This window comes from Sparus aurata, chromosome 6 (assembly GCF_900880675.1).
Source record: "Sparus aurata chromosome 6, fSpaAur1.1, whole genome shotgun sequence".
Taxonomy (NCBI): domain Eukaryota; kingdom Metazoa; phylum Chordata; class Actinopteri; order Spariformes; family Sparidae; genus Sparus; species Sparus aurata.
This window is the reverse complement of record NC_044192.1, coordinates 24,341,479-24,355,654: the sequence shown is the minus strand read 5'-3', so window position 1 is coordinate 24,355,654 and position 14,176 is coordinate 24,341,479. Positions and strand designations below refer to the sequence as shown.

General features: G+C 43.8%; 1 protein-coding gene across 7 annotated transcripts in view; it reads right to left on the bottom strand.

Moving 5' to 3' along the window:
• The window catches only part of ppfia4 (PTPRF interacting protein alpha 4), a 61,224-nt gene that overhangs the window by 6,585 nt on the left and 40,463 nt on the right, over window positions 1-14,176 (bottom strand). For 3 of the 7 annotated variants that reach the window (XM_030419694.1, XM_030419695.1, XM_030419699.1), the window contains 22 exons: window positions 13,641-13,742; window positions 13,312-13,476; window positions 11,915-11,989; window positions 11,341-11,412; window positions 9,808-10,029; window positions 8,716-8,850; window positions 7,937-8,071; window positions 7,720-7,803; window positions 6,814-6,945; window positions 6,610-6,672; window positions 5,251-5,342; window positions 4,990-5,119; window positions 3,628-3,824; window positions 2,805-3,033; window positions 2,675-2,710; window positions 2,469-2,590; window positions 2,139-2,254; window positions 1,965-2,046; window positions 1,741-1,822; window positions 1,337-1,537; window positions 732-794; window positions 338-364 (listed from right to left, as the gene is read on the bottom strand). In XM_030419694.1, the coding sequence (XP_030275554.1) occupies window positions 338-364; window positions 732-794; window positions 1,337-1,537; window positions 1,741-1,822; window positions 1,965-2,046; window positions 2,139-2,254; window positions 2,469-2,590; window positions 2,675-2,710; window positions 2,805-3,033; window positions 3,628-3,824; window positions 4,990-5,119; window positions 5,251-5,342; window positions 6,610-6,672; window positions 6,814-6,945; window positions 7,720-7,803; window positions 7,937-8,071; window positions 8,716-8,850; window positions 9,808-10,029; window positions 11,341-11,412; window positions 11,915-11,989; window positions 13,312-13,476; window positions 13,641-13,742 (2,562 nt within the window). The remainder of the gene's footprint in view (window positions 1-337; window positions 365-731; window positions 795-1,336; window positions 1,538-1,740; window positions 1,823-1,964; window positions 2,047-2,138; window positions 2,255-2,468; window positions 2,591-2,674; window positions 2,711-2,804; window positions 3,034-3,627; window positions 3,825-4,989; window positions 5,120-5,250; window positions 5,343-6,609; window positions 6,673-6,813; window positions 6,946-7,719; window positions 7,804-7,936; window positions 8,072-8,715; window positions 8,851-9,807; window positions 10,030-11,340; window positions 11,413-11,914; window positions 11,990-13,311; window positions 13,477-13,640; window positions 13,743-14,176) is intronic. The other 4 variants (XM_030419696.1, XM_030419700.1, XM_030419697.1 and 1 more) reach the window with 3 other exon arrangements.

Sequence of the window (14,176 nt, the reverse complement as noted above, 5' to 3'; positions counted from 1 at the left end):
GCCCAGAATAGACCCCATTAAACTTTGGTTTGGATTTGGATAAAGGGATGGTTAGAGGGATTTTTTTCTCACTCTCTTTAAATTGTGAATTTGTTTGACATTGTTTTTGTTTTGTTTTGTTTCTTGGCTAATATTGTATGAATCCTGAGGAATAAAGGGGTATAAAATGCTGTGTTTGTCTGTTGCTACTATACTTATTACTTTACAGATTATGAATTGGCTGCCCTCTTTTAGTCAAATACAAGTATGTGTGCATGTGTGAACAGCAAACATGTGAACAGCGCGGGCACAGTTTCTGAGTGTGTGCAGACAGATGTTAGCAGATCAGTAACCTCACCTGGGCCCAGCTGCCCTCCTCATTGTCCTGAGTGGCAGCATGGTACACAAAATATCCAAGGTTAGAGAGACAGAGGATAAACAAAAGACACACATTCCTCATTCAGCAACACACACTTATCTTATACTCTGCAGTTAACCTTCAATCACATCAGCTAACTGTCGACAAAGACCACATGACCACAGGTTATCACAGTTACACCGCCCACACACAAATACCAGCATGAGTACAAAAATGCGTAAATGCGTGTGTGATGTCGTGGGTATTTAAAGGGGTCTTCCGGGAGAGGACATATGCGTGTCGCGGTGGGGACAGTGTGAGTGTGAGAGAGTGTTTGGTGGTGGTGGGGGGTGTGGGGGTTAGGCTGGGAGGGGAGCACCCAGATGGTACTGACCGCTTTGGTGGAGGAAGCCAGGTTCTCCATCTCTTCATGAGTCACCCACACATTTCCGGAGGACTGCTCAGAGGACAAAAACACACCCAAACACATACGCACACAAACACACACACACACACACCCAAGAACGCATGCGTGCATTTTCACACACACACACACACACACACACACACACACACACACACACAAACACACACACACACAGACAAACATTGTGTTGAGTGATGCCTAGGGGGGAAGTGTATTTCAGGCAGGTAGCTTGTCGCTATATCTGGCACTATTTGTGAGTCGTTTTCCCTCAGAACCTCATGCAATTTATGGCAGCGGAGAACGACAAGTCAGTCGAAAGTCATAAACCAAGCCTCTGGTGTGAAGAGCAAAATAAAAGAAAAGTGAGGAGTCATCACCCCAGGGTGCAGAGTGAGGGTTAAGCCCAAGAGTGAAGGAGTTTTTTGAGTGTTTTGTGCATCGAATGTGTTCACATCCACAATACCGAATCAATTCTTTGTAAGTTCATGTGCCCAATTAGTTATGTGTGTACGTATGTTTACATGCATGAAGAAACGCTTGTGTGCGTGATCATGGTGGTGTGTTTGCTGTACCGTTCTGGAGGTGAGTGGTGCAGACGGGCTGGTGAGGGAGACCATCTCCTGGATGGCAAGGCGGAGTTTGAGTCGGTGCAGAGGGTTGCTGATGCCAATCTCCCGCTGGATCTCTGTGTCCGACAGAGCTGACATGATGGCTCCACTCTTCACGTTGGCACGGCAGGCTGCCACATACCACGCAGGCATACCCACCCACAGCTGGTGAGAGTCATCAAGATACTCAACATCAGCTCCAGTGTGACTGAATAGAAGGGTGCAGGGAGTGCAGTAATAATCTGTCTAGTCTTTGATATCACTATATTACGTTTTGTATTTGATCTAGTAGCAGCCTGATGTAAAGACAAAGAGAGGTTTTGTGAGAATTTATGGCTGGCAGACATAAAAGTAGATTAGGGGAGTACCTCTAGCCAGGAGACAACAGTAGGGCCGTCCCACTGGGCAAATGCCAGACCTCTTTTCCTGGCGTCTTCCAGAAGCTCGTGCCTAACAAGGGATTTAAAAATTATCAAAGAAAGACAGAGGGAAGTGAGAGGTACCCGAGAAATGTCTTTTGTGAATACATTCAAGTAACAAGGACAGGAGAAAAAACTGACACAAAGTCAGAGAAAGAAAAGGAAGCATTTACTTTTTCTTCATCCTGCGGTCTCTCTCCGCCTGCGTGCCCAGTTTTCCCAGAGTCATAGAGTCACCGATGCCCATCTCAAAGTCTGAAATACAGCAAAACAGTGTTGATTTATACCTCTGTATATCACACTGTCTCCTCAGTGTGGGTGTGGGGTATTTAGTTTAGGCAGAGGACCTGTAAGGGCCGGTAGAGTCTGTCCATCTCTGCCTACAGTCGGTTCCATTCGACCCCCCTTCTCCTTCTTCCCAAACAATCGGCCAATAGACGACTTGATGCCTTTCTTCTGCTTGCTGCAAACAGAGCAAATTGTGTTACACCGAGAGATGATATATGATTCTCAACTATTAATAAGCCATTAAAGCAATTGCTTTTGTGTGTATCCTAATCCTATTCCAGCAACAACAGTCTTCAACATATTAAGGATCTCTTCCAAAGTTGAAGTGGAGTCTGTACTGGTGTTGATTTATCTTACTGTGCTACCTCTGTATGTGTGTGTTTGTTTACCCTCGTCCATCCTCTAGACTGCCTGTGAACTGGGCAAAATTGGTTTCCAGGCGTAAACTGCGGGGAGACGAGGGGGGAGATGTCTCACACTTGATTGTAGCTTTGTCCACTTCCACTGGAGACTGGAAGAGACACAAAAGCATTTCAGTTCAGACACGAAAGCCACAGAAAAAGCTGTGCAATTTGAGCTGTGCTTGCAAACTTACTGCTACTTTCCTGCGGTGTTTCCTCAAGTCGCTTGGCTATGGGGCGAAAACAACACACAGTTACTCTTTTTGCTTTTAGCTTTTTGCAATGAACATACTGCTGTTTTTGTGACAGTGCGTGGTCTCTGACCAGAGTCATGATGCCTAGATGGTGGCTGGCGTTGCGTGAGTGGTGTTTTGGTGTGGAGTGGCCACTGGTGGGTGGGGAGGAGGATGATGCCAGAGACTGGGCGGTGGCAGAAGTGGGCAGGGCGCGAGGTCGGAGCGTAACATTGAGTCCATCCATGCTGCCGCTGTTTACGCGGGACTCGATCTCGTCTGAGCGGAGGTCTGCTGACTCCCTCTCAACCTGGATCATCCTGCACAAACATGCACACATACATAATTATCTCTGAACACTGAACATATCATCCATCCATTTCAGACTATAGTAAAAGTCTTTATATGGAGAAATGTCATAATAAAAGCACTTTGTATGATTTCTATCGTACAGATATTATTTCTATTACTTCGAGGGAGTCTGGTTCCTCTGCAGCATAATCAGCATCTATTTTGCATCTCCTCACCAGGAGCATATTCTGAGGTGTCACAGGAGGACCTTGTTTACTGTAAACTGCAATAAACAGTGTCCTCTTCCAGCTGGAAACAAAACCGAACAGTGAGGAGTCTTATCTGCATGTTATCATCTCCATATCTAATGCCACTATCAGCTTTGGTGCATCCTGTCTGGCCACAGGCCTTCATCCATTGCATTAACTGAGCAACAGCAGCACCTTCATCTGCTGTATTATCCTCAAAATGTCCCTTTTCTTGTAATTATTCATTGCATTATCTTTAATACTTTGTTCTCCTCTTATCTGTATCCTGTTTCTTGCTGCCGCACTGACCCAGTTTCCCCGTGGGGATCATGAAACTGTCATGAGCTGTAGTCTAATGTGCATGTGATTTGGCACCTTATCTCCTCGTTGATAGCGTCAAGCTGCTCCTGCAGCATGAGAGCGAGAGTCTGAGCGTCTGATTGGCCGCTGGGGGAGAGCAGGGCCGAGCTAACGTCATCATCCAGGTCCGACTCTGCCTCGATGTCGCTGCCCAGGAGGTGGCTGACGCTGCCACGCAGAGATGGGTAGTCCTGTTCAAAAACGGCACACACCTGTACACAAGAAACACACACATGAGTTTTAACATATACATTTAAAGAGACATGTCACCCTAACATAATAAATGCATATTTTCCTTTTTTCTGTGGTGCTATTGTCCATGTAGATTGTTTTGTTTTTAAGGTGTTTTGGAGATATTGGCCATTGAAATGTCTGCTTTCTATTGAGTCTAATGGAACTAGTTGGCACTCAGCCTGTGGTGTTCACAGTGCCAAAAAATAGACTTAAACAACTCAACAGCAATGTCTTTTTCCGGAAATTGTTGACCGGTTACTTAAGATAATTCAAATGTAAATGTAGGAGCTATTTTCTGTCCGTATCGCTGTGCACAAGGAAGCGTGCAATTACTCATGGACGAGAGGCTAGCTAACGAGGCTAACTAAGCTAGCTAATGTTACAGCTCAGCTGAGGATGTTGCCATTAGTGTTTACATCCACCCAGTCACAGCACGAATATCTCCATCCATGAGCAGATGCACGGTTCCTTCTACGCGTGATACAGTGAAGTTTGGTAGAGAGAAAATAGTTCCTGCATGAAACTGCTCACAACAAGGTCCGTGGATTATGGTTATGATATCTTGCAAGAGACATTGCTCTTGATTGTTCCAAATGGATTTTTTGGCACTTTGAGCACCAAGTCAAGTTCCATCTAGTTCCATCATTTTCGAGAGAATATCCCCGCCCAATATCTCTGAAACTAGGCAACTCATACAAAAATAATCTACATGGATACCAACACTACAGGTAAAAGGAAAAATGTGTGTTTTTATTTTGGGGTGAACTGTCCCTTTAAAAACAACACGCATTGATCAGTTTTTTGCTACATACAGTACATGTAAAAATACTTGTGGAAGTATGAGGAAGAAATGGATGAACAGGGAACTTACATCAGACAGCATGTCCATGGCAGCAGGTGAAAGAGAGACAGAGAGACAGAGAGGTTAGTAGAAGAATGGTAAGTTAGGCATGAAGCTCATAATACATCAGCCAAGCACCGACAGGTATTAGCAAAGCAGACATGAACTTGGATAAAGCACTTGAAAGGAGCTGTATGTGGTTAGAGGACTAGTAGTTGACATATGGCCGCCCTGGTTAGCGTCTGTATGTGTATGTGGGGAACTGTGGGGTTGTCTCAGCCTGATCACGACATTATCAGCACCTTGTTCGGGTCGTCTCGTAGCGCAGACAGCCTGCCCTTCTGTGCCCGCCTGATCACAGTTGTGCTGTAGTGGCCGTCCTGGCCCTCCACCACCGAGAAGCGAAGATCGCTGGAGCTACCCAGGTGAGACCTGAGAGTATGCACACAAAATAGCTCACCATCAATACTGAACACAAGGCTTTGTTAGAGGGTGTGGATATGAGACATCATGTGTGCGGAGGAGGTGTGTGTGTGTGTGTGTGTGTGTGTGTGTGTGTGTACCGTGGGTGAGTTCCATCTCCAAACGCCCCACTGCGACGTTTCAAATGGTCGATCTCATTTCTCAACTTCTCAATCTCTCCAATCAGACGTTCCTGAGGGAGAGAAGGGGCATTATGAGACTAGTAAGTAACAATACCTGACCTATAATACCATCTCATTACAAGTTCAAGTACAAGTGAAAAATCTGGCATTATTAGTAAAATGCACTTATCATAGTATCAGAGGTAAAAGCAGTCGTTATACAAGGGAATGGTCCCCGGTGTTATTGCTATATGGTCTATTATACTGGACATTTTGGGAAATACACTTGCTTTCTTGTTGATAGATGAGAAGATTGATATCATTCTCATGTCTGCTCAGTAAAAATTAAAACAGCAGCAGCCAGGTCGGTATGCATGTAACATGTTAGCTGGAGCTTTAGACAGGGCCAGGATAGCTGTTTCCCCCTGTTTTCAGTCTTTATGCCAAGCTAAACAAGCTTAACGTAAAGACTGACTGTTGCTTCATGTTTAGCGTACAGACATGACAGTGGAACCGATCTTCTTATGTAACTTTAGATAAGAAGGCGAATTCACAACTTTTCCGAAATGTCTCACTTTTTCTTAAGGGTGTAAGCATCGTACTGATGTTGTAGCTGTTTGAATGAAGCTAATTTAACTAATGAATGTGTATACAGTTGGCTGGCTTTACCTTTATCTTGCCCCTAACGTCTATAAACCCAGTGTTTTTATGCTACATTTTAATCAGCAAAGTAGCATCCAGCTACAGCTGTCAGATAAATCGAATGGAGTTAAAAACAGTGTTTCCTCCTGAAACGTTGCAGTGTAGATTAAAGTTCAAAGTAGCATGACATTGGAATATTTAGGTACAAGTTACACAGAAGTGTATTTATGTATGTACAGCACTTGTCAGGGCTTCTGCAGGTCCTTGAAATGTTTGAAAGTTTGTGAATTTAAAGGAAAAGATATCAAGGCCTTGGAATTTTTTGCCAATAGACACAAACAATGATCATTGTGCATCAAGTGCTTGAATTAATATTTTTGTAGAAATTATTGTTAATTATTGTAATATAAGGAACGTTCTGCTGTCTCTCTCTTTAATTGATGTCTGTGAGATTCTGTAAAGCCTGCTACTTCTTAGTAAGATTTCCAGTGTTGTAACAGTAATTCATCTTGATCTCTGTTTCTAAATATGACACGTGTGGTCCTTCAATACAAGAGAACCAGGTCTTGAAAGTCCCTGAGTTTGATGTTTAAGTTGGTGTTGGATGAACTGTCCTGTCTGGGTCATATCAATTGTGAGGAGAGCGTTGTAGTTTTCAGTTTTTCAGATTGGGTGATTCATTCAAGTCTCACTGACCCTGGTGTGGTGGAACTCTTCAAGCTGTTTCTGGCAATTCTCGAGGTCCTGAATGAGGGAGTTCTGGATGAGAAAATCACAAAAGCGTGTCAAAACAAATGATCCAGGGAGGACATGCGCTTCTGTATATTCATCTGTTCTGCGAGGCAATAACAACAACAATATGTGCTGCTGCTTCGACAAATGTGTGTGCGCAGGCCTTGCCTTGTCCTCCAGGGCGGCCATGCGTTCCTTTAGATGGAGCTGCAGTCTTTCATTGGACTCAGTGAGCAGACGATCGACGGTGTCTGACAAACGCTTGTTGTGCTCCTCATTCATTTTCTCTCTCTGACGAGCCTGATGAGCAGGGGAGGAGAGGGGTGGAATGACATCATCAAATTTTCTCTTTGACACAAGCTCCATTTGGGTGCATTTATGCAGCTAATCAAGCATCTCTGCATGGATTAAAGGATGAAGTGTGTATTTAGCCCAAGATCACCAGCTGCCAGATATAGGTCTTCTCCCCCAACAATGGATCTTGCAGCCAGAATGATGTAATTACAGTCATTTACCGTGATGATGAAAAAGGGTTAAGCGCCTTCTCTTGCACGGAGAGCGCTGTGCTTAATGTGCGCTCTACAGTAATTTCATTAAAGTAAATTAACACAGACACACACAAACACAAATCTGCATCCTCAGAGAGCTCCTTTAACTAAATATAGTCATGAGATCGCAGAGGGAGAGGTAGAAATTAGCCTAGCGTGAATTATTCAGCGTCTAAAGATAGCAGCCAATCAGTCTTATGGGAGGGGGTGGGGGGGTGTTGCAGCATGATACGTGGATTTGGTTCAAATTCATGCAACAATGCACCGGGAAAATGGAGAGCTCTTCATATGTGCGTCTGTCCTGTGTGTTTGTGTGTGTGTGTGTGTGTGTATGTGCACGTGAGTATGCATGAGGGAGCACAGAGCCAAGGCGTCCAACTAATGTGAAGCATCAGCCCACACACACACGCACACACACACACACAGATACACATGGACACATCATAGTGAGAGGTCAGAGAAACCCTGCAGGGCTGCTGCACACACACACACACACACACACACACACACACACACACACACACACCCTTCCTAGCTCTTGGTTCTTCTCCTCCAGTTGTGACTCCAGCTGTCTGAGCCGCTCTTCCACGTTGCCATGGCGCTCCTCAGCCTGCAGGGGGAGACACTTGCATATAAGTGAAGCTGCCTCTATACATATGAGCTCTGCAAATGTGTTCATATGTATATCCGTTCTGTGCATTCACTGCTTCTCGTTTGCTATGTTTTCTGTATGTTTGTGTTACCTTGGAAAGTGCCGCCACTCTCTGCGCGAGTTCAGCCTCCACCTCTGGCAGCGTCTCAGCCTTCCTCATGGTCTGAGCCAGCCGCTGCTCTGCCATCTCCAGCATCTCCTGCAGCTGGCGCACCTTCTCCTCGCTCTGACACACACACGCACACATAAAACACACGCAAAGATAGAAGAGGGACATTGGTGCGATCACATGAGCGATGTAATCGGTGTTGTGCAGCCAGCAAGGACATGCCACACGGGCACAAATGGTGGGTGTTCCTGGTATTCCCCACTCGCAGGATGAACCCAGATTCACCCTGAACTACACATGAACCTTTGAGAAGATGCTCATTTAGTTGCTCTGACTATAATATTCTTCAATACCTTACATACAAAAAGGTTTTTACTGATTTTATTACTGTCTCTGCATTATTGGGGATGCATAAATATGAAAATGCATCCCCAATAATCAATTTTTGCTGTCACTTCACTCATTAGGATTGTGACACATCTAAGGAAGCCTGATTACAGCAGAATAATGACACAGTACATTTATAAATATTGATTTAGTCCTTATGTCAGACTTAATTAAAAAGCAAGTGCTTAAATCTAAATCAGGTGGAATTACCTTAGTTTAATTTAACAGAGACATTAAGTGAGGCGGCTTGCATCCATTTCAAGTTAACTGTTTTCCCCCCAGTAATCTCTGAATGACAATTTACTGCAGCCAGTACAAATGTCCATCATGCACAATGTGATCTTTTCAACACAGCGTTGCTGTGTGTAGGTCACCTGTCGGTGCAGCGAGTCCTTGGTGGCCAGCTCATTCTCCAATTTGTCGTTGAGGTCGTGGATGTGCGTTGTCTCCCGCTGAGCAGCCAGGTAGCGTTTCTCTAAAGTCGTTATCCTCTCCTCCATATCCTCTCTCTGTGATTGCAGAGATGCAAAAACAAAAACAGGGAAACAATTAGAAAAAAACCTGTGACTATGAGGCCAAAAGTCATGACCACTGTACCATTTTCTGATTTAATATACACCATCTGTATAGTATCTTGTATTTCTGTGGTTGCTATAGGGGAAATATGTGTACTTTACCATTTTGTAATGGCAAGAAAATAAATGTATGTAAAATGTGTATCAGCTAACCTGGACTGACAATAGTTTTCATCAACAGCACACAAATAAAAAAAACAAATCAAGCAAATACAGTATTCACAGAATGCAAATGCTTGAGCTCCTATTTTTCAGTCAAAAGTTAAGTAATCCATTAATGGCTTTGTCAGAAGACTACATGGTCACTGCTCACATTGCTTGACACACTTCCAGACCTGGGTTTTATATTTACAACAGTGGTGTGGCTGAAACTGTGAGCGGCGCCAAATTGCACAAATGCTGATTTCTACATAATGTTGCTTTAACAAGCTCAAACATTCGACTGTAGGGACAAGAAGAAAAACTTTTTTTTTAACTGGAGGGGCACTTGAAATACTCATGGTCTTGCAAAACATGGCCGTTACAATAAACAGAAAGGGACTCCAACTTTGACTCACTGAGCTTCGGCAAACCTCCCTCAAATGCTGTGCCTTAAAACTCATCTTGTATGACTCTGGTGGTGTCACAACAACACAACACTGTGTTTTAGCCATCTGCTATCATGTGCAGTTTCTATGTGGAGTGAGAACTCTCAGTGGCATGGGAAACAAAGCTGTGTTTTTTTGTTTATAATGATATAGTGATGTATTCATATGGTTCTGGGGTTTTTTTTCCCAGCAAAACTGCAACACTTTATGAGCTTTTAACTTCAAGAAAAGTTCCAAGTTTATGAAGCCTGCTGTTCTCGGTGCTTGCCCCCAGAAGAAAAGCACATTTATCCTCTCCCCTCACCTCTCTCTGTTCCCTCTGTTGTTTGATCGACAGCTCCTCGCTGCGACTCAGTTCTCTGCGTGCGTTCGTGAGCTCGGCCTCGAGCTCGGCCATGCGGGCGTTGAGAGTGACGGAGTGCTCGCGGCTCTGAGCCAGCTCCTTATTGGTCCTATCCAGCAGCTCCTGAAGCTCAGACACCCGGCTGCTGTCGTCGTGGGCGTCTATTGAGCCGTTGGGCAGTCTCTGTAAGGGAGACGCACAACATTGATGATATGTATGACACATTCTCACATAAAATGTAGTCTAGGACTGGGGCATGTAAAAAAGGCATGTGGGTGGAGGGGTATCGAGAGTTGTTGTAGAACTGATAAAGTTGGATGACCTAGATAGAGAAGTGTTGTGCATAGGAGGGTGGGTTTGTGCGAGGTTAGGCTGCCATGTTGTTTTGATGTTGTTTCTCTTCTCCTCAGCTCAAAGTGCAGTTAATTCCAGGGCCTTAATTAAACAAACCTTCAGGGACACATATTCAGACAGGCAACACAGTGGGCAAACAAAGTTAGCAGGACCCCCTCTGCTCCCTCATGTTCCAGTTTTGCCTGCTCATGAATACCTTACAGAAACATAAACATAGTGTGAAACACTGGGGGGAACAAGGGCTAAATGGTCTGAAGCCACGTAATAAAGAACACACCTGGTGATTTGTGCAATTGTGCATAATTCAATCAGATAAACTCATTAGATTTACTCCCAGGGACTTTAGAAACAGCATTGTACAGTCCCATCTGACTGACAATGTGTAGCAATCAGGTACAACATGGCTCTAAGATATTGTTGGTAAGGGTTCCTGCTGAAAACGTACATATGGTCACGATCATTTTATGGATTTTGAATTAAAAATATCACCTAAAGCGTGCTGGTTGGTTAACAATGTGTTTGCACAAACTTTAGACATCTGAACTACACTCTCTTCCCCTTCTCCTCTCACTCTGCCATGCTTTGATACCATCTGTCATCTGTCTTGCTGTCATCACTTCTTAATACTAAGTTATTGATTTTTGAATTATTCCTTTAAATAAACTACTCCATACTGACACTTATTTACACCTTCTTCCACCCTCAAGCCACAGAAAGGGGAGCCAAAGTAAGAGAATCTCATGCTGTGAAAAAGTCTCCTCGGTAGCCTGTCCTGTACAGAGGGAGGCGATTTCCATCCGGATACAAACAGGCTCTGCTGTTTAATTACAGGGAGGTTTGTTACTCCCCGTGGACAGGCCCAGACACAGTTACATAATGTGTGCTCGTTTCAGGGATGTCCTGAAACCATGGAGGACAGGGCTCAAATGGAGAGCAAGAGCTTCCAAGTTATCAGGATCATCAGAAAGTTAAAGGGGGATTTGTGCTCCATTAACCTACCCTGCGTATGTGTGTGTAAATGTGTGGAAGAAAGACAGAAATCAGATACTGAGACAGCGACTGACAGCCAGACAGACAGATAGTACAGGCAGACATGAGATAAAGCACAGAGCAGAAAAACAATCACACAGCCAGGAAGACCTTCCATGTAGGTTTGGATCCATCTGTTCGCTCCACTGAGTCACCATCCTTCCTTTGTCTCACCATGTTCAACTGAAATGTAGATTAAAAAAGACAGAAAAAAAAGGAAAAAAAAGATCAATGAGCGAACTCACACATTTACTATCTTTTTCTGTCTCCCTCCCTCAGTGAATCCAAGAACAAAACTCAGCCTCCCAAAGGGAAGCCTGGCTCCCAGGCTGCCAGCGTCTGCCTTCAGACAACACTCTCTACCGTCATTTAAAATAACTACAAAAGTGAATCATGCTCAGGACAGAAGAGCGAGTGTCTGACCTTCTTGGAAAACGTGTGATCATTGCAACTTAACAAACTGTGGCTTTAAATCTGATATAACCCACTGAGTATTCTGCTTTTCCCGAGTCTGCTATGAATATTTCGCATCTTTTAGGGACCGAACAGATGTTTCACTTACCAATAAGCACACGCAGCAACGCAAACACACAAACACACACACACACACACACACACACACACACACACACACACACACACACACACACACACACACAAACGCACACACATTAACACATCTTACCTCTTGCGTGGTACTTGCTAGCTGTCCTTCAAGGGTGGAAACCCTCTCCAGAGCCACCCGAAGCCTCTCACGTACCTGACACACACACCAAGAACACACACATTGAGACAAAGTCCAGAGACATGAGGACAAAATAACTATACAATATACAATTAAGAAAATACAAAGATATTCATTTGTTTGATTATTCATGTTTTTAACCTGCCTTTGTTGGTATTGGTATTGGAAAATTCCAAACCAGTGGTTCAGTGGCTTTTTACCTTAATTAAACACAGATGCTATTATATGATCATCATATCATATTTACAGTGTCGTGAAAAAAGTACCCAAAAGTCATACTTCTGTACAATTAAAGATATCTGGTAAAATACTAAAAGTGAAAGTCACCAATACGGTTAGTACTTTCACCAAGTATCTGATATTAAATGTATCTGAGTGTTGAAAATACCAGAATAAGTAAACTCTCTATGCTACAACTCTATGTACAGTGACCTTTATACTGTATACTATGGGTCAACCAATTTTCAACCTGGTCAGTTCGGATATTTTCGGCATTTCAGCATTATCAGAATCTGTGATGATTTCTTACACATTTTTTGATAGTCAATCAAATACATTTCTTTCAAAATTATGCTACTTTGGCTCTGATGCAGCAGTGTGTAATCTGCAAAGTTAAATAGGGTTATGATTAAGTGGAGTAGAAGTCAAATGTAGTAGAACATGGGAATACTTAAGTAAGGTACAAGTACCTCAAAACTGTGGGGCCAATAAGCTGTTGAACAACGAAACATTTTCATTGGTTGCACCGATAAAGTTTTAGGTTCAACTGCGTTTCACTTTTAAACTCATCCCAATTTCCTGTTTTGTGTACTGTCATTCAAATGAAGACACTGTTTATCTGCACCTTATTCCTGTTTACAATCATTTACATTATTTGTGATGAAATTTAATCAAAAAGTATTATTGTATGCACCTGAACTATGTGCTGGTGCACCAAAATGAAAAAGTTTGGTAAACTTTTAGTCCGGAGCCTTGAATGTACTTATTTACAAGCCATCATTGCATATTTTATGAGGAATTTGTTCCCGTTCTTTCATCTACTTCCATTTGCTTTCATCTGAATCTGCTGCTCAAGCAAATTTACTCACAAACAATACCCTCCCTTCAACTGAAAACTTTAACTCTGAAGTGCTGAGATTTTATTAACAGCCTAATGATGAGAAAACGACCAGCAAAACCCGACTGATCCAAATTAATTAGTCAGGAAGGAAAACAATTGGGTTCAAAGCGACAGTGGGTTCCATGACAGGACTGATTGAAATACCATGTTGGGAGGCAACTGTTCCCCTGGCTTTTATTTGCTAGAACAGACCTTATATGTGTGTGTGTGTGTCCACCTTTTCATCCAGAGCCTTGTGGTGTTCAAACAGCGACTTCAGGGCTTTGAGGACCTCCACCTCGCTGGAGACTCCAGATGGTGGGGGTGCCTGTCTCTTCACCACTGTCATCCTCAGACTGCGTTCGTGACGAGACACCAGACACTCCAGGTGCTCCAGCAGCAGCTACAGCGCACACACAAACACAAACACACACATAAATGCATGCACGACCAAAGAGAATACTAATTTCAGGCATAGAAGCATTGTTTGATTTCATCAGCATCATCACACACACACACACACACACACACACACACACACACACACACACACAAACACACACGTACCCTAGTGTTGTTCCTTTCAGCTTTCAGCTCAGATATTTCCTCCTCTTTCTCCAGCAGCTGCTCCCGGCATATGTTCAGCTCCTTCGTCAGGGTGGCAAACTCCTACACAACACACACAGCACCCATGCAGAGGTTAATGCAGTATCAGTGATCAACCTAATGGGCCCTACTTCTGTGAAACTGAGAACATATGCAGCCGCAATCTCGAGGTGCAAACACATGTGGGCGCGGCTGCTCAATTTTTGCAATTCTGGTGGCACACACACACTCCTGGCACCGAGCAGCAGAGTATGAGCAGGTTGCTGGTACCTGTAGGAGGACTACTTTATCAGCAGCTGGAGTTGAATAATGGGGCCGTTCGGGCTGGCTTCTCCTAAAAGAAAAACTTGTTGTCCCAGGGATGCTGTCTGGGAAATGCTTTCTGTGCACCTGCGATAAGAGGTGGTCTGAGCGGGGTGGAAATGGCCATGGTGGCACTGTGCTATCTGATCTGCATAAACACAACCTCAGCTGTGCCACTCTGCCCACCGCAGCGC